The 22,820-nt window shown below is 44.5% G+C and overlaps 1 protein-coding gene across 1 annotated transcript in view; it reads right to left on the reverse strand.

Annotated features, from left to right (window-relative positions):
• Nucleotides 1-22,820, reverse strand: part of LOC110580224 (kinesin-like protein KIF28P) — a 70,801-nt gene that overhangs the window by 12,694 nt on the left and 35,287 nt on the right. The window contains 9 exon segments of the mRNA XM_021689880.2: nt 3,736-3,880; nt 4,919-5,042; nt 6,469-6,523; nt 7,505-7,595; nt 8,843-8,965; nt 9,547-9,622; nt 11,394-11,461; nt 12,712-12,823; nt 16,530-16,684. Of these exon segments, the coding sequence (XP_021545555.1) occupies nt 3,736-3,880; nt 4,919-5,042; nt 6,469-6,523; nt 7,505-7,595; nt 8,843-8,965; nt 9,547-9,622; nt 11,394-11,461; nt 12,712-12,823; nt 16,530-16,684 (949 nt within the window).

Here is a 22,820-nt window from a genome sequence, read left to right on the forward strand (position 1 = left end):
GAGCACAAGGAGACCAGGAAGTTTCAAAGTGAGGTAAGGAGAGAGTGGTGTGAGATGAGGCTGTGGTGGGTCATATAGGGCCTTCAAGGCCATGGTAAGGAGTTTGGATTTTATTCTTACACTGAGAAGTTGAGGAATAATTTTCAGCCCGAGAGTAACAGGCAAGAGAAGAAGGTGGCTTGCACAGAAATGGCAGTGCAAGCCGATGGAGGAAAGGTGGACTGGATCATGAAGTGAGGGAAGGGAGGAGGCCAATGTGGTAAATTTGGGTGTGAAAATAGGGTGCAGTGAGTGGTTGAGACGTCTGTGGGACGTGCAGGTGGAACTATCGGGAAGGCAGCTGGATGAAGATGCCAAGCAGAGCGCAAGTAGATAGCAAGAAACGGTTGCTGAGGGTCGTTTCCATAAGATGGTGCTGAGCGCCACTGAGGCTGGATGAGGACCTGGGGGAGCATCCATCTGGAGAAGGGTCCCAAGGTCCAAGCTCAACATGGCTCAGATGAGGGGGAGCCAGGAAAGGGGATGTGGGAGCAGCAGCCTGGAAGGAAACCAAGAGGGCGTGTTGTTCCAAGAGGAAAATATTTCATACGGGAGAGAGTACTCAACAGTGCAAAACGTTGCCCAGACCTCAGTGAGATGGGCGTGGACAGGTGTCTACTGATCTAGAACACAGAGTGCACAGCGTCTAGGAATGGTCGGGATGGAGGCCGGCTGGAGGAGGCCAGGCCGTGCCTGAGAGATGAGAAAGTGGGAATAGCTGACTAGTTTTCTATCAAAGGGAATAAAAAGCAATATGGCATAGCTAAAGGGGGGCATGGGTCAAGGTAGGGGTTTGTTTAGTTTTCTGATGGAAGATAGTGGAGCATGTTTGTGTGATGGGAACGACCCATAGAGAGCATTTGATGGTGCAGGGGAGGGGACTCTGCAGGGACAAATGATAAAGAAGGTGCTGGGGTGGGGGTGCCTGGGTGGCTTGGTTAAGGGTCTGCCTTTGACTCAGGTCATGATCTCGGGGTGCTGGGGCCGAGTCCCGCGTGGGGCTTCCTGCTCATCGTGGCATCTGCTTCTCCCTCTCCCTCTGCTCTGGGGGATGGAATCCAGAGGACAGATGGAGAAAAATGGAACATAAATATTATATTAAAAGTTTTCCGCACCAAGGGAAAACTAGACTAACTCCTGGGGCATTGAACTGGAATTGGAAGTTATCATATATGAACTCATGGTTTTGTGGATATAGACAAAGCTCTCCATATGTGTGTGGGAGATGTACATCTCTCTGTCCGCAGAGACATATCTTTATATCAATACAGCGGTCTGCATACCCAGCCTCAGATCTTGATTTATAAATGCCATTCTCAACCAAAAGGAGTCAGGATGCTGGGAGAAGTGCCTAACTCCAGTGCTGGGACTGAGAGTCCACCGATGAACCTAGAATATGTTCTTCTGCCAGAAAGGAAGCTGGTGTTCAAGGAACGACGGGGACATGTCAGGAAGACATGGAAGTCAGCTTGAAGGGACTCCTCAGGGCATATCTAGGACAGTTTGTGCATCAAAAAAAACGCTGAAAGCAACAGATTAAAACCCATTGTGTAAAATTGGATTCTGTGAGTTCACATTGACATAAATAAGTGAATAAGCAAATAGAGACCATTTCTTCTTCACAGTGGATTTTTTCAACTGAATGTAGAAGAAAGGGTTGAGCTAGAAATTCACCATTTGACAAAAGTCATCATCATAATCCAAGCCAAGAATGATCAAAGGATGATAAAACTAATGGATGAAAGTATGACGAGATGTAGGGTATCTACATATCTAAGTCTCTCATAAAATATTAATTAAAGGGGCGCCTGAGTGGCTCAGTCATTAAGCATCTGCCTTCAGCTCAGGTCATGATCCCAGGGTCCTGGGATAGAGCCCCGCATTGGGCTCCCTGCTCAGCAGGAAGCCTGCTTCTCCCTCTCCCACCTCTCTTGCTGTCTCTCTGTCAAATAAATAAAAATAAAATCTTAAAAAATAATTAAAAAGAATTAGTAACTTCACAGTGGATAAACCGGGCAGCCACCAAAAAGATAAATTAAGGAACATTTTGCTAAACAACTGGCTTTTACTCTTTAAAAACATCAAGGTCATGAAAGACAAAGACCTTTACCAGGTTTAAGGAGACCAAAGACGTGACAACTGAATGGGGTCCTTATTTGGATGTTGGACTTGAATTTGTTGTTGTTATAAAGGACACTGTTGACATGAACAATTAGTTAAATATGCATCAAGTCCATATTACTCTCAATTACTCTCAATGATTACTCTCAACCCACTTACTCTCAAATGATTAGGAAAAAATTATATATATATTTAAAGATGATGTATACACATATTTACATATATATACACACATTACAGATATATAATAAAGCAAGTATAGTAAATGTTGACACAGGAACTCAGGTGTGTATGAGAGTCCTATGCACGACTCTTGAAACTTTTCTGTACGTCTCAAGAAATTGCTTCAAAATTGAGAATTGCCCACACACTGCTTCCCCACCATGGCAAGCGGCTCCGGGAAAGGAGGGCGGAACGTGTCCAGGCACTGAGGACAGGTGGACTGGCCACGATGCAGTGGGAATTGTGTGTGAGAGCCACATGGCGGCTATGAAGTGCAGGGGAGGCTCTGGAGAAGAACCTCCAGAACATGGAAATAAGGCAAAAGGGATGACTGTCCTTTAAATGTCCTAGCAGAGCCTTGTGTAGGGATTCTGATCCCCTAAGGGGATGTCCCAGTGTCCACTCACTAAACTATTGGTTGGGGCCCCGACCCCCCTTAGAGTCAAAAATCCACTCAACTTTTGACTCCCCCAAATCGTACCTACTAGTAGCCTGTTGTTGGCTGGAAGACTCACCAAGAAGCAATTGATGAATACACATTTTGTCTGTTCTATGTATTATATATACTGTGTTCTTACAACAAAGTACGCTAGAGAGAAGAAAATCCTAAGGAAGAGAAAATACATTTACAGAACTATGCTGTATTTATTTAAAAAAAAAAATCCACATATAAGTGGACCCATGCAGTTCAAACCCGTGTTGTTCAAGGGTCAACTGGATTACCACTCTCTTCTCTACTCCATTTATTAAAGAAACCGTTTATTTTTTTTTAAGATTTTATTTATTCATTTGAAACACAGAGATAGAGCATGAGCAGGGGGAGAGGCAGGCTCTCCGCCGAGCCAGGAGCCCGATGTGGGGACTCGATCCCAGGACTCGGGGATCACAACCTGAGCTGAAGGCAGACGCTTAACCATCTGAGCCACCCAGGTGCCCTAAAGAAAGAGTTTAATGAATTAAATCTTTGACATGCTCTCATTTCTTTTTTTTTTTTTTTAAAGATTTTATTTATTTATTTGAGAGAGAGAGAGTGAGAGACAGCATGAGAGGGGGGAGGGTCAGAGGGAGAAGCAGACTCCCTACCGAGCAGGGAGCCAGATGTGGGACTCGATCCCGGGACTCCAGGATCATGACCTGAGCCGAAGGCAGTCGCTCAACCAACTGAGCCACCCAGGTGCCCCATGCTCTCATTTCTACATCTACATGGAAATCTATTTTAACTTTCCAAACATTGCCCTTTGAAACAGTAAAAGATGATTTTCTTAAGGAAGGCAGGAGCGCACACAGAGAAAGCCGTTGCTTTCAGATCAGCACGTGGAATATGCTGGGAAGGCAGGGCCCTGGGCTGCTCACCGAGCTTGTCCACGCTCACTCCTTCTGCAGCCGCTCTCTCCAGCTGGAAAAAGTCATAGTCAAACCTGTTCAAGTCTTCATTGCCTCTCTCTGAAGGAAACCCAATGTAGAGGTAGGCGCTGTTGAATCCCAAGATAATGCGGTCCTAGGGAGGAGACAGGTGGCTCAGGGGAAGAATGGAGGCCAGAGGTGTGGGATCAGCCTGCCCCAGGGGAGGCCAAGGCCCCATGCCCAGTCCGACTGTGTTAAATCACAAGACCTTCACGAGTTCCCCAGACAGGGAAGAGACCCATGAACAGGGAGGAAGAGGTTGGCATCTTGCTTTTGTGTGTATGCTTTCATTTTTTCTTTGGTATCCCACATTGAGCTCTGACTCGGGAATCCCAGTGGGGACCAAACAGACCTGGGCCCTCCCCTCTAGGACTTTATAGACAAATAGTGTAATAGCCTGAGAGAGATGCCTGAATGAAAGGGTGTGCTTCTGCAGAAGGGACGAGGGGCCTAAGATGTACTGGGGATCCGAGCAATCCTCTCCCGAGGTGCACTATTTAAGCTAAGACATCAGGGGTGGTAAGTTTCACCAAGGCAGAGAAGACTGCTGCTGAACAGAGCCTGGGATGTTTTGAACAATCAAGAGAAGGTCAGTGTGACCTTCGTGTGGAGCAGTGAGGCTGGAGGAGGCGGAGCGATGGGGCCGCTCACACAGGTATGGTCACTGAGGATTTCCAGGAGGGCGGGGTCTACCCCAAAGAGCTTGTCTAGAAGGTTCTCTGTGGCTACAGTGTGGGGAATGTGTTGAAGAGGGGATTGGGCCCTATGGTGCTGGGGACTCAGGCTGGGGCCTGGGGAGGAGATGGGGAGCCCAGGCTCTTCGAGGTGCTACAGTCTCTCCCTGTGGCAGGTTTTTAAAGAAGTCTAAGCTATCACAAAACATTAGAGCTGGAAAGGGTCTTGGTGAACTTCTAGTTCACGCCTCTCTGTTTTGTAGATGAAGTCCAGAGAAGTGAAGTGACTTGCCCAAGAACACACAGCAAGTTAATATCAGATCTCCCAACCCCAGGCTGTGACCGTGTCTGTCGTGACCATAGCAGAAGGACCCGGGGTGGTTGGCGCCTGTCGAGGACCCCCATCCTAGCTCTCGGGTTGGGCTTAGGGAATTCTGTGACCAGGCAGGAAAGTTCACCAGGTGCTGCAGCTTCGTCTTGGTCACGATGGGCACCCCATTAACGACAACTTTGCATTTGCTGTGTGGCATGACCGTCACTTTCCCATCCAGATTGGTGAAGGAAGCGTGTTTATCTGAAATTCTAGAAAGACAAGAGTTTGTCTAAGGAGCCACAATAATGATGACTTTAGCGAACAGTTCTGATTGTTTGCCCTTTTTCCTGCTTCAGTAAGACCTCCCGTGGCCGCCGAGTGGCAGGAAGCAGTCTGGGGCTGTGGCTCCCAGGGCTGCAGGTGGAGAAGCAGGTGCAGAAGGACAACAAAGCAATTCTTTTACCAACAGAACCACACAGGCTGAGGGCTGAGAGCCACAAGGAGCCCGGACAGGCTGGGTCATGGCTAGAGTCCTCAAGAACTCATAGGCCAGCAGGATTGAGGGGCGGGGGGGAATGAAAAGCAAAGATGTTTGCAAAGGGATGCCGGGGCAGGCGGCTACTAATGACTGATAATAGTGTCCATACCACAGAGAAGTTTAGATCCATTTCTGGGTCTTATTATACAAATCCAGACTTTATACGCTAAAGATTTGGGGGATCGATGTCAGAGGTGTCAGAAATTGGCTGCCCCCTAGACATTATCTGTGTGCCCTGAATGACCAGCTTCTTAACTCTTCTAGAATGTTCCTCGACTCCTTGGCTGTCATGGAATGTTCTGAGTGTCGAGACACATGTCCATCCATACTGTTTGTTTGCTTGGTGCCCAGGGATGCTGTGGGAAAGGTTTTAACCTTGGCTCCTCTTGAGTTCAGCCATTTACAGATCTGTATAGGGTCCCCACAGGGAGTGGTCTGGAAAGGGAGAGGAGGGGGGTCCCCAGGACGAGTCAGGAGAAGGGACCTAGAGGCTGGTGGGGCAGGGTCAGCACAGGCCCCCTCCCCTCCTCTCCCTGCACTTTAGCTCAGGAGGGCTGAGTTACATCAGGGGGATGGGTCGGTCAAGCCTCTGTATGAGCTGATTGAGCCTCCTGGCTGGAAATCTGTGGGCAGGCCACAGAGGTACGGGACAGCTGTGAGTTCGTGGGGGCCTCCCTTCATAGGGGGGAATCACCTCAGAGGCTGGGCTTCATCTTAGTCCAGCTGGTGAGGGAGGGCTCTGAGCACAGAGATCTGAGGATGCTGTTGCTTCAGTGGTTAAGACCACGAAAGACGTGAACCACTTGTGGTGGGCTCTCTTTTCACTCTTTGGCCTCATCTACTTAGTCCCCGTGTGCTAAATTCTCATACAGTGTCTAGCCACTGGCCTTCCCCTTTCTCCCCACATCACAGCCAAGGAGACAAGGTGGGTGCAGCAGGAGGGATTCCAGTGAGAGCTTGAAAGCCCTTCCAAGGCTTTCTTCCCTAAGCCCTGGAGTGGATCCTGAGGACAGTCTGGTACTTTCTTGTTCGGGGTTGTCCAGCAGGCTTTGTGGCCTGGCCCGGCGACAACCAGACAAACACTGAGATTCTCCCGTGGGCTGACTGACTGGTCACAGCTCATGCATGCTGGACAAAGATGGTTCGTGTAGACTTACCCTAAACCTTGAAGAAGGATGGCATTTGACGCAGCCCGACCAGCATCACACAAACCTTGAAAAGAATTGGGATAATTGGTCTTCAAAGTTTGTCAGGATTTGACCTGGACAGGGGTCATGTCTCACGTTTGGGCAGTGCTATTTCGTCTCCAAGAGGATCGTGCGAGGGGATTTTGCTGCTAGGATTTTCAGTCATAAGTCCTTGGACACCACCCTGCCTTAGGGATAATTGTTTTACGTTCTGCACTGTTCTGGTGGGATTCCTAACTTTTTTCAAATTCCACCTTACTGGTGGGAATTCTGGAGGAAGAAACTGTTTCGTCTGGGCCTTGGGAGATGCAATGAAGCCTGGCCATGGGGAAGGTCCTGGTCTGTGAAGCTCTGTTTCAGGCCTGTCACTGACCCCCAGACAGGGCCCAGAGCACCACGCCGGCCCTCCTGGGGGGCTGCCCCCCACTTCCATCCCACATGAGCCCTCTCCTGTCCGGGGGTGTGTATAAGGCCAGGGTGCAGAAAGCCAGAAGTTACTATAATACCGATGCCATTTTCCAAAGTTTGAATAGATAAAAAAAAATGTGGTATACACATATACTAGACTATTATCCCGCCTTAAAAAGGAAGGAAGGAGATCTGACACCTGCTACAACATAAATGAACCTTGAGGACATGATGCTCAGTGAAACATGCTAGTCACAAAAGGACAGATATTGTACGATTCCAATTATATGGGCTGCCTAGAACAGTCATAAGTGCAGCCCACTTACGATCTGATACTGGCAAGGGCAGGGGGTTATTGTTGAATCGGGACAGAGTTTCAGTTTGGGAAGAAGGAAGGTTCTGGAGATGGATCAGGGTGATGGTTGCATAGCACTGTGAACACACTAATGTCCCTGAACTGTATACTTAAAAATAGTCAGCATGGTGAACTCTATGTTACGTATATTTACCGCAAAAACAGAGATTCAAAAGAACCAGAAACATGCTTGTGAAGCAAGAAGCAGGGGCAGGTGCAGAGTGAATCAAGAGGGGTGAGTACCAGCCTGAATGAAGTACTTGAGAACACCCGTGAGCTGTGGGTCCTCGTTGACGTTGAGAAGGTGAGGGAAGGTCTCGGTCATCTGCCGCTCCTGGAGGAGACATGGAGAGGTCCTAGGGCCTGCACGCTCAGGGGAGAGCAGCATTCCTGTCCTATCCAAAGCCAAAGCCATTTGTCTATACATCCTGTCAAATCGCCCAGTAAAGCGAACCCGGACGAGGAAGGCTGAGTGGGGCTGGGGGCTCGACTGAGCAGGGGTGAGCCCCTTTGGCAGGTCGGCCATTGGGGGCCTGAGTTTATCTGGACAGGAGTGTTGCAAAGTGTAGCCCGTCTCCAACTCTGTTCCCCCTTCCTGGCTGCCCTGCATCGACCCCTTCCACGCTGACTTCTACTTTCCCCCCGAGTCCCCCGCCGTCCCGATGCCCCAGACCAGTGTCTCACCTGGCTCATCCTTCCCTGGGCCTCCACTAAGCCTTCTCCCCTACATCTCATGCTCCCCCGTCCTGCTGGCGAGCTCACTGGTCATCAGACGTTGATGACAAAATGGGACGTGCTGTAGGACTTTCTCTTGGTCACCTGAACGTGTTTCATCCCTGAGTATAGGACAGATTGGTCTTGGACTTCTAGAGGATCAATAGTCAATGAGAACCAGACTATATGGTGCAGGCACAAGGAAAGCTTTTAAATCTTGGAATTCTGATAAAGAGTAAGGAGGGTAAGAAGATTTGCCGTTGTTACTGTCCACACCTCTAGAATCCTTGGGCCCTAACTCGGCCTGGCCTCCTGGTGCTGCAGACCCTGCCTGCACTAGGCTCCCCTGGCCTGAGGCTCACCCCTCTTCCAGGCTTCACGAGCCTTTCAGAAGCCTGGCTGGACCTCCGCCACCACTCCCAAAGTGCTCCACGTCTGGCCCCTGACTTGGGGTTCATGCAGAACCTGTGGCTTTGGGGGGCCAGGTCATGGAGGGAGTGTGCTGTGGATGGGGGACCAAGAGGGCATCTCCCTGACCCACGTACGAAATTCACATCGCAGCCCATTTAGGATCTGATACTGCCCGTGAATGACAGGGTAGGCACAATATGTCCCCACAAGACAGTTTGTCGTAGTCCTCAAATTCTCCCTGAACGGTAATTATCAACAGCCTCGAATCTACCCTCAGCCTCACTCATCAAGCCTCTTGGCTTCCTTCCCTCTCGTCCCTGCCGATAGCATTAATGTAAGTCATTGTCACATCTCCCATACTACATGTTCACTGAAAACAGAAGCCACTTCCATAATCCACCTGGCCGCAGCTCCCCGTGGGGCCCGGCCTCTGCAGGTGGAGGCAGTGAGGCTCACCTGGGTGATGGCCAGATACTGGTGATGCCACTCCTCCCGAGCCTGCTCCAGCTGGTGCGCCCAGGTCGGCTGGCCAGTCTGTGGCCCCGGGCCCTGGTTCTGCCAGCGGGTAGGCTGGCCGCTCTGGAAGGGGGAGGCATTTTCAGCAACAGGTGTGCAATGTCAAGGGGGTGGAGCAGAATAACTAATAACCAGCTGGGGCATCGTGAGGTCTTCTGCTGCCCCCCAGGGATTAATGGTGAGGTCGGGGTGCTGCCACTAAGGTTTCTGGAAAGTCGAACATCATTTAACTGCATGAGACCATTAGTAGAATAAACGACAGATGGCCGCCATGCAATTCTGGGAAGGAAAGTGTAGTCTCGGTAGAAACCATGACTTCGGAATAAAAATGGCAATAAAAATGAGACTGAAAATGACTCTCCAGGAAGGGCAGGGCCGTTATTTCTTACAACTGCATGCGACTCTGCGTTTACCTCAAAATAAAGTGTGCTTCCCCGAGGCCAGGGCCAAAATGTTCCTAGAGGCTGCCCTGGCCTGGGCTAGGGCTCCAGCGATTCCAGGCAGGTGTTCGCCAACCCCCCAAGCCTCATGCTGAGGCTGCAGCCGGTCCCTCCCTCCATCCTGCTCCCAGCCTGACCTGGACCGGGCACTGACTCCAGACTCAGTTTACCTGCCATCCTGGAATTTCCACGTGTGAGCAGTACTTTGTTGTTCTCTGCCTTTGACTCTCTCATCAGCGTCGAGGTGTTGACCACGGCTTTGTTCTGGATCTTTTTAGCCCTTCCATGTGCAAACATGAACACACACTCAGGCCCTGGGCCCCTTTGCAGAGCACTGGCCAGCAACTGGCGGAACAGGAGCCTTTCAGCCTAGCTGGTTCCACTGTGTTGGGTTCCAGTGAATCGTTAAGGCCAGAAGGAACTTGAGTGATGTCCACCCACTCAAATAAACATGAGCAGCTAAGCCGGGACCACAGCCCGGCCCTGACACGTCCTGGGTCCTGAATGCACTTGGCCAACTGGGCTGACTCCACTAGTGGAAGAGTCTACACAGTCAGGGCGGCTGCAACTGTCCTAACTCAACCCTGGAAGCTGTCCACGCTGCTCTGCACGTGCCCCAGGCTGGTGGGGGTCCTGGGGGTTAACTTTTTCACTGCCTCTAGTGTATTGCATGGGACATACTTACACTAACAAACTGACTTGCTCTGCATCTGAAATTTGAGCTTAACTGGGGATCCTGTGTTTTTATTTACTAACTCTGGCCACCTTACTCCTTTCACTGAGGAGGAGAGGAACTCCAAGGCTTGGCCCCCAAGTCACACAGCCCGTGGCACATCCAGGCTCAGAGCCCGGGACTTTTGGCTACTGTTTTCTCCTTCCTCTGCATCACATAGTCTCTCACGTGAAATCTGCTGGCAGCAGATTTGCACCTGGTAAGCAGAGAGACAAAATTGACCCAAAGATCTGAGCTTGTGGTGCAGATGCTGGAAGAAATGTCTAATGATGTAACACGGTGTTGAGGCTGCACGAGGCAGGAGGACACTAGTCTGTGTCCCTGAAATGCAAGGCTCCCTCCCTGAGCCCAGGCCACAGGGAAGCCCCCGACGAGTGGCCACTACTTGGTGGCACAGTAACAACTATGGTTTGGAGCATCTGCCATGTGTCTGGCACAGTTCGTGCCTGATCGCCTGTGTTCTTCACCCCAACTCTGATGAGAAATCACCTCCCTCCATATGGGATGCAGCTGAGGGCTGGGGAGGCCCAGAATCCCAAGGTCCCATCTGAACCCGATAGGTGGGTCTCGGTGGTAGATTCTCAATGTCCGCCACATAAAGGAAAGGAGGAGGGGTGGCAGCCTGTGGCTTCTACCCTCCTTAGAGTATCCCTCGCCCCGTACCCTCATCTTTCTTAAAAGGGTCCGGAGAAGCAGGATCCAGATACCTGCCTTGAAAATCAGGAACCTGTCTGGGCTGCAGCCTCCTCCCCAGGCTAAGTGTGTAGACTTGCTTCCCAGCCCCATTGGACAGAAGGAAACTGGCGATGATGAACCCTCCCCGGGAGGAGATGCCGATGACCGCCAGGCCTACTCCGAGAGTATAATCTGTATGCGTGGGGCCTGGAGAAATGAGAATGAGCCTGGGGGGAAAGCTGCGGAGAGGGAAAGTGGGTGCCAGCCCGGGGAGTTGCCTCCCACATTATTAGCATGAAAGTCCTTTGCCTGCCACTCCGCGCTCCCCGTGGGCCATGTGACAAGGGAAGAAATGTATGAATGGCCATGCTATTTGGCAGGAAAATACAGGGAGGACGATGCCAATCACATCGGGGGATTGGCAAGCCCTTCCCCATCGGTTTGCGCCCCCGGTGTCTCTCCCATGCAGAGCTGGAGCGACTGAGTGACAGGCTCAGGAGGGCCCCAGTTCCCAGGAAGCATTCTGTCTTGTCTCCTCCCGCACCTCTTTCCCAACTGCCAACCCATCGGGTAGAGGATACAGAAGAATCTGGCAGATTTAGAACCGAGAGCTACTAGGGATAGTAAATATTCATACCTGTACCTTTCAGCGTATCTTAATGTGGACAAAGTTTCTTCATAGCAGATGTCAGCGGGGCTTATGGCTGCTATCTGTAAAAAATAGCCCTTTCAGCTTGTGCGATTTTAGAGGGTTTTTTTGTTGTAGATATTGTACAGCTAATGTTCATAGAATATCTTGTAATTTACAGTATTGTTCAAGCTTTACAAGTCGGAAAACGCACGTGACACACATTTATAGCATATGCTGACCCCACATATACCCCCACACACATGACACACGCAGCTCACAGACACCTCAGATACACAACACAAACACACGACACAAATTCACAACACACACAGCAACACTTTCAAGGGAATACTGTTAGCATATCCACTTTAGAAATAAAACAAAGGAGGTGTTAAGATAACTGTGCCGGAAATAGGATTGGAGCCACAGAGGATCTGGTGCTTGGATGTTGGCTTTGCAGATACTCTTTTAAGTGACGCCCAACCTCCTCCCAAACCACATCTTTCTCTGTTAAAGCGTCGTAGCGCCCAAGTCAGGGCCTTGCCCTGCAGACCTGTTACACTTGACTTTGTAGTCTAACATTCTGAGCATCTTATGGGCCCCTTTTTTTAGTCCAGGTTCTTGGGGGATGTGCCCACTGTGGCCCACGGGCAGACAGACAACCAGAAGAACTTTGAAATATTTTTAAATGCGTAGGCAAGATTCGACGATAGAGAACAAGGATGTCTTCTGTGAATTTGGGAGAGCATGCACAGAACAGGCCAGGCAGTGAGCATTTCTCTCCCAATCCACAGCAAGCAGGAGGCAGGCAGAGTTTGCCCGGCTTTGTTCCTTCCCACACCTGAAGCCAAAGAGCAGAGAATCCTGATTTTAACACATTCTACATTGTACCCACTTGGCAAACCTTCAGTAGTAAGAGTCTGGAGTCTTTGCTAAGGTGACACAGTTCAGCTCCTCTCCAGGTTAAACACCTGCCTTGTGTCTCACACATGGTCAAACTGATTTCCAGTCTTGCCCTGAAATGACCCCTGATTTAGAATAGTATGACCTTATCAGTGTGATTTGAAAAATCTGATGTTTTTTCCTGATAATAATAGTATGTTCCTTGTAGAGAGCCTGAACACTACAGAAAAGAATGAATAAAAAATGAAAATGAACAATATTCGAACATCGTAATAGAAAGAGTTCCAGGAGTCACGAGCTAGGTAAGAATGCGCTACGTAAATGCAAAGTGTGACATCATAGCACACTAAGCATAATTGTAACAGTAACAGCGACAACAACAGCAACAGCTAAATTGGTGTCACATGCTGTAAGAGAGTCACTTTACCAAAGTCATTCTGCTGTTCCCGCCCAGAGCTGGCTGGAGCAGTTTGGTCAGAAAAGAATCTCTGTAGGGAACATGCAAGACTCTCTTCCCCGTGGCTGCATCAGCCAGAGCACTGAATGAAAAAGAAAATACAAAACAACAGATAAAAAAATATGTCAAGAAGAAATCTGCCTCCCTGGGAATAAGTCAGAAACACCCCACCCATCCCCTCGTTGACCCCATAAACCTGAGGCATGACTCTAACTAATATCAGTTAGTTGAGACACCTTCTGTACGAGGATGCTGCAGCAAGATGGCTACCCACATGGGCCACAGGCTCCCTCCCTGCCCTCAACCCTGGAGAGACCATGACAGACAGAGGGAAGCTTAGATCTGAGGAACAAACATGCTTAATCATGTGAGGAAAACCCAGGGAGCCTGCAGGCTATTGTAAATCTGTGTATAAAGAAGAGTTCAATCTGAGAAAGAGGGCAGCCAGCTAGTGGTGGAGAATGGGGAGTAGGTTTAAGTCCTCTTCTTGCTTTTCTCTCCTACTGCCTTCAGAAGAGCCCATAAAGTTAGGACCCCGTATGACAAGGCACCAGAGAAAGCGTGAATAAGCAAATGGGCCAATCCCCACCCAACTCCAGGGGACCACAAACACAGTGGTGTTGTCACTGACCGGAGCAGGGAGGAGGAGGGAGGCAATCCCATCGATGGGAAATTATAATCACAAACAATGACAAGGAATTTATAGAGTTAATCTAGCAGGTTTGGAAAAGAGACAAAATGATCTTCTAGAAAGAAAGAAATACAGTAATTGAAACGAAAAATACAATGGACAGGTTTAACAGCAAGTTAGACACTGCTATAATTGGAATTAGTGAACTAGATAGTTCAAAAGAGATTAACCAGATTGCAGCCTGGAGACACGAGATGGGAAACAAGCGAGGAAGGTTAAGAATCATGGAGGACAGTGTGAGAATATTTAAATGGTTTAATTGAAGTTCCAGAAGAGAAGAGAGAAAATAAATGGGCACAGACAGTACATGAGAAGTAATGGCTGAGAACTTTCCAGTCCTGATGAAAATCACTAATCTACAGAGCTTTGGGGGCCAGGGAATTCCAAGCAGAATAAATAAATTCACACTCAAATGCAACACAATGAAATTGGAAAAAATCAAAACAAAAGAGTTTAAAAGCAGCGAGGGGGAAAGATAGATTATTCTCAAGGAAATAGCAATTAGACCACCAGCAGAAAACAGGAGACTGTAACCATAATGAGTTGAAAGAAAATTCTACACATCTGGAATTATATACCCAGCAAAATTACCTTTCAAGAATGAGGTGAAATAAATACATTTCAACCGAACAAAAGCAGAATTTGCCATCAGCAAGTGATCACTGAAGGAAATTCTATAGAATATATTTCCACCAGGAGGAAACTGATCTTAGCAGCTCTGAGGTTCAAGAAGGAGTGAATAATTTAAAAAAATGAACACTGTGGGGGCGCCTGGGTGGCTCAGTCCTTAAGCATCTGCCTTCGGCTCAGGTCATGATCCCAGGGTCCTGGGATCGAGCTCCGCATCGGGCTCCCTGCTCAGCAGGAAGCCTGCTTCTCCCTCTCCCACTCCCCCTGCTTGTGTTCCCTCTCTCACTCTCTCTCTCTGTCAAATAAATAAATAAAATCTTTAAAAAAAATGAACACTGTGTAAAATAGAAATAATAATGTCTTTGGGGTTAAAGAAGAATAGAATTAACATACATATCAACAATTACAAATGTAGGATGGAGATCCTTGTATTATTCAGGAAGAGGATGAAGCATTTATTAATATTTAGACTTTGACCAGTTGAACAGATTAGAAAGTCAAATATATTGAATTTTGGTCTATGACAGAGGTAGCGCAGAAAATCCACTGTGGAAAGGAGAGACTATTCAACAAGTGTAACTGGAAAAATTGGTAATCTATAAGGAAAAAATAATGAAAAGGAAGCCTACCCTACACTACGCACAGACGTCAACTCCAGATGGTTAGGAAATTAAGTGAAATGTAGGGAGATAACTTTTGGACTCTACTTTCCTTAAACAAGACACAAGAAATGCAAAACAAAACGATAACCATGATTTCTGCTCATCAATAGATACCTTAAAGTGAAAAGACAAGCTACCTGATGGGAGAAGATATTTATTATATACCTGAGGAAAGAGTAATACAAAATATGTAAAGAACACCTAAAAGTCAATAAAAAGACAGTAACTGAATAGACTAAGAGGCAAAACATAACAGGTATTTTGAGAGGAGACATATTGCCAGTAAATGTATCAAATGATGCTCAAACTTGCTAATAACCAGGAATATCAAGACCATGGTAAGATGCTCAAAATTTCTAGTAACCAGGAATATCAAGACCATGGCAAGACCATTTAATTAGTAAATATCAAGAAATGTGACAATATTAAGCCTTAGAAAAGATGTGGATCAATGGGATATTTATTGCTGCTGAGAGTATAAATTGGCTCAAACACTTGGAAAATAATTTGTCCCCACTGTCAAAAGTTAGGTATTGCCAAAAAAATAGGTATTGCATACACCTTACAAATAATTCAACAATTTCAGTCCTTTGTCTATACTCAAGAGAAACTTTAATATAGTGATACCCAGTGATTTGTACAAGAATGTTCATAATAGCACTGTTTATAATAGCAAATAACCAAAACCTGGAAACAACCAAAATGCCAATCCAACAGGAGAACAAATGAATAAATTGTGGCATATGCCCACAATGGAATTCCCCACTACATCATAATGAAAAAGAAGTAACAACTTCTACTACAACAGGGGATCTCATAAACACAATGTTTAGTGACAGAAGAGAGGGCAAATTAACCAAAGCCACACATAACATGGATACATATTGTTAATAATGTTGGATCAAAAGGCCAATCCCAACAATTCTACTCCTGGGTGTATCGTTGAGGGGAATGAGAAATTTTTTTTCCCAAAGCATATGCACAAGAATGTTCATAGCAACATAGCAACATTATTCATAGTCAAAACCTGGATACAAACGAAATGTCCATCAATAGCAGAATGGATAAATGAACTGTGGTATATTTTCTACAATGGAATCCTACATAGCAATGAAAAAGAGCTGATACATTACATGAGAAACATGGCTTAGTCTCATAGACACAGTCATTTAGATGAAAATCAATATAGTTAGGCAAAACCAATTTCTAGTGGCAAAGGTCAACTTCTTTTGGTGGGTATAAAAGCTAGGAGGAGGGTACAAGGGAGCTTTCTGGGTTTTGGAAATGTTCTATATCTTGAGCTGGGTGGTAATTACATAGATATATACATATAAAATTTCACCAAGCTGAACATTTAAGATTTGTGTACTTTATATAATTTATACTTTGATCACTTAAAAAAGAACAAGATCCTAAAGATAGTATAATATTTTACCCTTTTTGTACATTTCAAAAATGAGTGCCACTAACTAATAATATTCACAAGTGATAAAACAAGAAAGGGTGAAAAAAGAAAGGGAGCAAGGGACAGAGAGGGGATAAGCAAAATTCAAGATGGTGGCTACCTCCAAGGGGAGCATAGCACAGAAATACCAACTATTTCTTGGGTTGGGTGGTGAATTTACTGGTGTTTTTAGTTTTATTAAAAAGCAGTAAGTTTAAAATAAAATATATAGGAGGACCAGGTATGAGCCAATGAATTCATGAGTGGGTCATGAACCAAGGGCTAAGATTAATCTGATTTTTAAAAAATTTCTGAGGTCATTTTTACGGCAGAAATAAATACCCATGCACCGATTATTTACCTGATAACATTTCCTAAATTGGTTAAACTTAAGTTAACTCGTGATCCTTCCTTCAGTCTGTCTCCTTTAGATCCTGAAGATTTCTGCCTTTCACTTCCTGCTAAATCCACCAAATTAATACTGGAGTGCTTGGTGAGGTCGCTGTCTGGGAAAACCTATAGGAAATCGCCACAAGTCATGCTATTAGAGTGGTAGCAGGCTTCATATGAAGTCAATCTAGTTCACACTTTAAAACATTTTTTCTAACTGTACATCACACTCAAAATTATATATTAAAATTTACAAATTAAAAGGCTACCTTCGGGCCACCTGGATGGCTCAGTCGGTTAAGCACCCGATTCCTGGTTTCGGCTCAGGTCATGATCTCAGGGTTGTGAGATCCAGCCCTATGTCAGGCTACCTGCTGGTGAAGGAGCCTGCTTAAGATTCTCTCTCTCTACCTCTGACCCTCCACCCCTGCTTACTCTCCTCTCCTCTCTCTCTCTCTCAAAAAAAAATGGCCATCTTCTTTACAATGACATTTCACATTAATACATCATCAGGCCCAAATGTCTCAGTTGCTCCTTCTCAATTTTGCAAAGCTATTTCCAGTGGTATATTAGGTACCAATTCCTGCTCTAGTATTTCTGTGATCAAATGTTTTAAGTAGAAAATACTGGGAAATCTGCAAAATAAGGAAATGTTTGGAACAGTGTGGTCATGCAGGGAGGGGAAAAGAACGTAGATTTTAGAATGTGACAGATCCCCTTGCTGGTTACATGACTGTGAGAACTAGCTTTTCAGAATTGCAACTTAGTTGGAAAACAGGGATCACAGCATATTATTGGGGTGTTAGGAGGGTAACAGATAAGAGAAGTAATGGTTCTCACCATGCCCAGCATACAGCAACAGGTGTTAATATCATTACTGACACTAATACACAGAGTGTAATGCTAGATCTCTACACATATTTTTTCAGTGGATTTCTTCCCTTGCCTCTAAAACATCAAGTTAAAAAAGGGCAAACCATATATAAAATTTATGAATGTTACTAATGTAAAATCATCTGAATAGTACTTAAAGTTTATAAAGTTCTTTATTCTTTTACTTTAAAAAAAGAGATTATTTGAGAGAGTGTGCACGTGCACACATGAGCGGGGTGGGAGGGGCAGAGAGAGAGAGAATCTCAAGCAGACTCCCCACTGAGTGTGGAGCCCCACCTGTGGCTCGATCTCATGACCCTGAGATCATGACCTGAGCCGAAACCAGGAGTCAGACGCTTAACCAACTGAGCCACCCAGGGGCTCCTATTTTTTTTTACTTTTAATCGAAGTACAGTTGACATGCAACATTACATTAGTTTCAGGTGTACAACATAGTGATTTGACAATTATATATGTTACAAAATGCTCACCATGATGAGTGGAGTTAACAAATGTCTCCATACAATGTCATTACAATATTACTGACTGTATTCTCTATGCTGTACTTTTCATCCCTGTGACTTATTTTTTAACTAGAAGTAGATACATCTTAATCCCCTTCACCTATTTCACCCACTCCTCTAAACCCTCCCATTGGCAACCACCAGCTTTCTGTATTTATGAGTCTCTCTTTCTATTTGTATCTGTTTGTTCATTTGCCTTGTGTTTTAAGATTCCACATACAAGTGAAGTCATATGGTATTTTTCTTTTTCTGACTTATTTCACTTAGCCTAATACCCTCTAGGTCCATCCATGTTGTCCTGAAAGGCAAGATTTCATTCTTTTTTAAACCTAAGTAATATTCCATTGAGTATATATACCATATGGTATCAGTGGGCACTTAGGTTATTTCTATATCTTGGCTATGGTAAATGGTGCTGCAATAGAGGTGCATATATCTTTTCCACATAGTGTTGTCATTTTCTTTGGGTAACTATTCAGCAGTGGAATTACTGGATTGTCATGGTATTTCTATTTTTAATTTTTTGAAGAACCTCCGTACCGTTTTCCACAGTGGCTGCACCAGTTTGCATTCCCACCAACAGTGCACGAGGGTTCCCCTTTCTCCACATTTTCGCCAACACTTGTTATTTCTTGTGTTTTTGATTTAAGCCATTCTGACAGGTGGGAGATGATATTTCATTGTGGTTTTGATTTGCATTTCCCTGGTGATAAGTGATGTTGAGCATCTTTTCATGTGTGTGTATCAATCTTTGGAACAATGTCTATTCAGAGCCTCTGTCCAATTTTTAAATCAGACTGTTCCTTGTTTTGATTTTGATGTTGATTTGTATAAATTCTTTATGTATTTTGAATACTAACCCCTTATTGGATGTGTCGTTTGCAAATACCTTCTCCTGTTCTGTAGGTTGCCTTTCCATTTTTGTTGATGGGTTCCTTTTCTGTACAAAACCTTTTTATTTTGATGTAGTTCCAACTGTTTATTTTATGCTTTTGTTTCCCTTGTCTAAGGAGATATATCCAAAAAAATATTGCTAAGACTATCTGAGCATTTAATGCCTATGTTTTCTTTTTTCTTTATATAGATTCAGTTATCACTTTTGGTCTTTAATCATTTTGAATTTATTGTTGTGTATGGTGTTAGAAAGTGGTTCAGTTTTGTTATTTTGCACATAGCTGGCCATTTTCCCAACACTATATATTGAAGAGATTGTCTTTTCTCCCACTGTATATTCTTGCCTTCTTTTTTTATAGATTAATTGACCATAAAAGTGTGGGTTTATTTCTGGGCTCTCTATTCTGTTCCATTGATCTATGTGTCTGTTTTTGTGCCAGTTCCATACTCTTCATTACTGTAGCTTTGTAGTATAGTTTGAAATTTGGGATTGCAATTCTTCCAGCTTTATTCCTCTTTCTCAAGATTGCTTTGGCTATTTGGAGTCTTCTGTGGTTCCATATAAATTTTAGGATTATTAGTTCTATAAAAAATAGTATTGGTATTTTGATGGGGATTGCATTGAATCTGTAGCTCGCTTTGCATAGTATAGACATTTTAACAGTATTTGTTCTTCCAATCCATGAGCATGGAATGTCCTTCCATTTATTTGTGTCTTCTTCAGTTTCTTTTATCAATGTCTTATAGTTGTCAGAAGACATTTCTTTTACTTCCTTGGTTAAATTTATTGCTGGGTATTTTATTCTTTCTGATAGAATTGTAAATGGAATTGTTTTCTTAATTTCTTTTCCTGCTAGTTCATTATCAATGTATAGAAATAAAAGTCTATAGATTTTTGTGTATTAATTTTTTATCCTGAAACTTTATTGATTTCATTTATTAATTCTAATAGTATTTTGTAGTCTTTATTCTATGTATAGTATCATCTTACCTACAAATAATGAAAATTTTAATTCTTTTGTACTTATTTGGATGCCTTTTATTCTTTTCCACGTCTGATTATCTGATTCCTTTGGCTAGGACTTCCAGTACTCTGTTGAATAAAAGTGGCAACATCCTTGCCTTGTTCCTGATCTTAAAGGAAAAGCCTTTAGTTTTTCACCATTGAGTATGATGCTAGCTGTGGGTTTGGCACATAAGGACTTTATTATGTACATTGAGTTGTTCTCCTTAAATCCACTTTGTTGAGACTTTTCATTGTGAACATATGTTAAGTTTTGTCAAATGCTTTTTTCTGCATCTATTAAAATAATCATGTGATTTTTAGCCTTCATTTTGTTAATGTGGTATATCACATTGATTGATTTGCAAATATTGAACGATCCTTGCATCTCTGCAATAAATCCCACTTGATTTGTGGGGAATGATACTTTTAATGTATTGCTGAATTTAGTTTGTTGAAGACGTTTGCATCTATATTCATCAGGGATATTGATCTGCAATTATTTATTTATTTATTTTTTGCATCAGGGTAATGCTGGCCTCATAGTGTGAATTTGGAAGCTTTCTTTCCTCTCCTAATTTTTGGAATAGTTTGAAAAGGAATTAACACTGCTTTAAATGTTTGGTAGAGGGATACCTCGGTGGCTCAGTCGGTTGAGTGTCTGACTCTTGATTTCAGCTCAGGTCATGACTCAGGGTTGTGAGATCAAGCCCTGAGTTGGGTTCTGTGCTCGGAGGAGAGTCTGCTTGAGATTCTCTCCCTCTCCCTCTGCCCCTCCCCCAAATCATGCTTGCTCTCACGCACACACTCTCTCTCTCTAAAATAAATAAATCTTTTTAAAAAAAATAAAATGTTTGGTAGAATTCATCTGGGAAGCCATCTGGTCCTGTACTTTTGTTTGTTGGGAGTTCTTTGATTCCCAATTCACTTTTGTTACTAGTAATTGGTCTGTTCAGATTTTCTATTTCTTCCTGATTCAGACATGGAAGATTGTATGTTTCTAGGAATTTATCAATTTATTCTAGGTTGTCCAATTTGTTGGTGCATAATCTTTTGTAGTTGTCTCTTATAATCCTTTGTATTTCTTTTTTTTAAAGTTTTTTTATTCATTTGAGAGAGAGTGAGAAAGAGAGCACGAGAAGGGGGAAGGGTAGAGAGAGAAGCAGACTCCCTGCTGAGCAGGGAGCCCAATGCAGGACTTGATCCCAAGACCCTGGGAACATGACCTGGGCCGAAGGCAGATGCTTAACGGACTGAGCCACCCAGGTGCCCTGATCCTTTGTATTTCTGTGATGTCTGTTGAACTTCTCTTTAATTTCTGATTTTATGTATATGGGTATTCTCTCTTTTTTTCTTGATGAGTCTGGCTAAAGGCTTATCAATTTTTTTATCTTTTCAAAGAATCAGCTCTTAATTTCATAGATATTTTCTTTTTTTTAGGCTCTATTTCATTTATTTTGACTTTGATCTTTATTATTTCCTTCCTTCTACTAAGTTTGGCTTTTGTTCTTTTTTTAGTTCCTTTAGGTATAAGGTTAAGTTGTTTATTTAATATTTTTCTTGTTTCTTGAGGTAGGCTTGTGTCACTATAAACTTCCCTCTTAGAAGTGCTTTTGCTCCATCCCAAAGATTTTTTTAAAAGATTTTATTTATTTGAGAGAGAGACAGAGAGAGAGAGAGAGAGAGAGCACACGAGCAGGGGAGGAGCAGAGAGAGAAGGACAAGCAGACTTCCAGGTGAGTGCAGAGCCTGATGCGGGGCTTGATCTCAGGGCCCTGAGATCATGACGTGGGCCAAAAACAAGAGTAAGATGCTTAACCAACTGAGCCACACAGGTGCCCCTGCATCCCAAAGATTTTGAACCATTATGTTTCCATTTTCATTTGTCTCCATGAATTTTTTAAGGTATTTATTTGTTTATTTGAGAGAGAGAGGGAAGGAGAAAGAGAGTGCAAGTGGGGAGAGGAAGGAGGGAGAGGAAGAGAGAGAATCTCATGCAAACTCCCTGCTGAGCACAGAGCCCGACATGGGGCTCGATCTCATGACCCTGAGATCATGACCTTAGCTGAAACCAAGAGTCAAATGCTTCACTGACTGAGCCACCCAGGCGCCCCAGTCTCCATGTATTATTTTATTTCCTCTCTGACGTCTTTGTTGGCCCATTGGTTGGTTAGTAGCTTGTTGTTTAGCATCCACTTGTTTGTGTTTTTTTCCAGTTTTATTCTTGTAATTGATTTCTAGTTGCATACCATTGTGGTCAGAAAAGATGCTTGATATGATTTCACACTCCTTATGTTTATTGAGGTTTGTTTGGTGGCCTAACCTGAAATCTATCCTGGAGAATGTTCCATGTACACTTGAGAAAAATGCGTATTCTGCTGCTTTAGGATGAAATGTTCTGAATGTAGCTGTTAAGTCCATCTGGTCGCACATGTCATTCAAAGCCACCATTTCCCTGTTGATTTTCTGTCTGGATGCTCTGTCCACTGACATGAGTGGGGTGTTAGAGTCCCCTTCTATTATTATATTACTGTCACTTTTCCCTTTATGTCTCTTAGTATTGGCTTTATATATTTAGGTGCTCCTATATGGGTGCATAGAGATTTACAGTTGTTATATCCTCTTGTTAGATTGATCCCTTTATCATTATGTAATGCTCTTCTTTGTCTCTTGTTACAGTCTTTGTTTTATTTTTTTAAGATTTTATTTATTTATTTGAGAGAGACAGAGAGAGCACGTAGGTGGTTGTGGGGGAGAGGGAGCAGCAGACTCCCTGCTGAGCAGGGAGCCTGACGCAGATGTTGATCCCAGGACCCCGAGATCATGACCTGAGCCAAAGGCAGATACGTAACCAACTGAGCCACCCTGGCACCCCACAGTCTTTGTTTTAAAGTCAGTTTGTCCACCCTAGCATTTTTTTTGCTTCCAATTGCATGGAATATCTTTTCCCTTTCAGTCTGTATGTGTC

Source organism: Neomonachus schauinslandi, chromosome 6 (genome assembly GCF_002201575.2).
Source record: "Neomonachus schauinslandi chromosome 6, ASM220157v2, whole genome shotgun sequence".
In the NCBI taxonomy this organism is placed as follows: domain Eukaryota; kingdom Metazoa; phylum Chordata; class Mammalia; order Carnivora; family Phocidae; genus Neomonachus; species Neomonachus schauinslandi.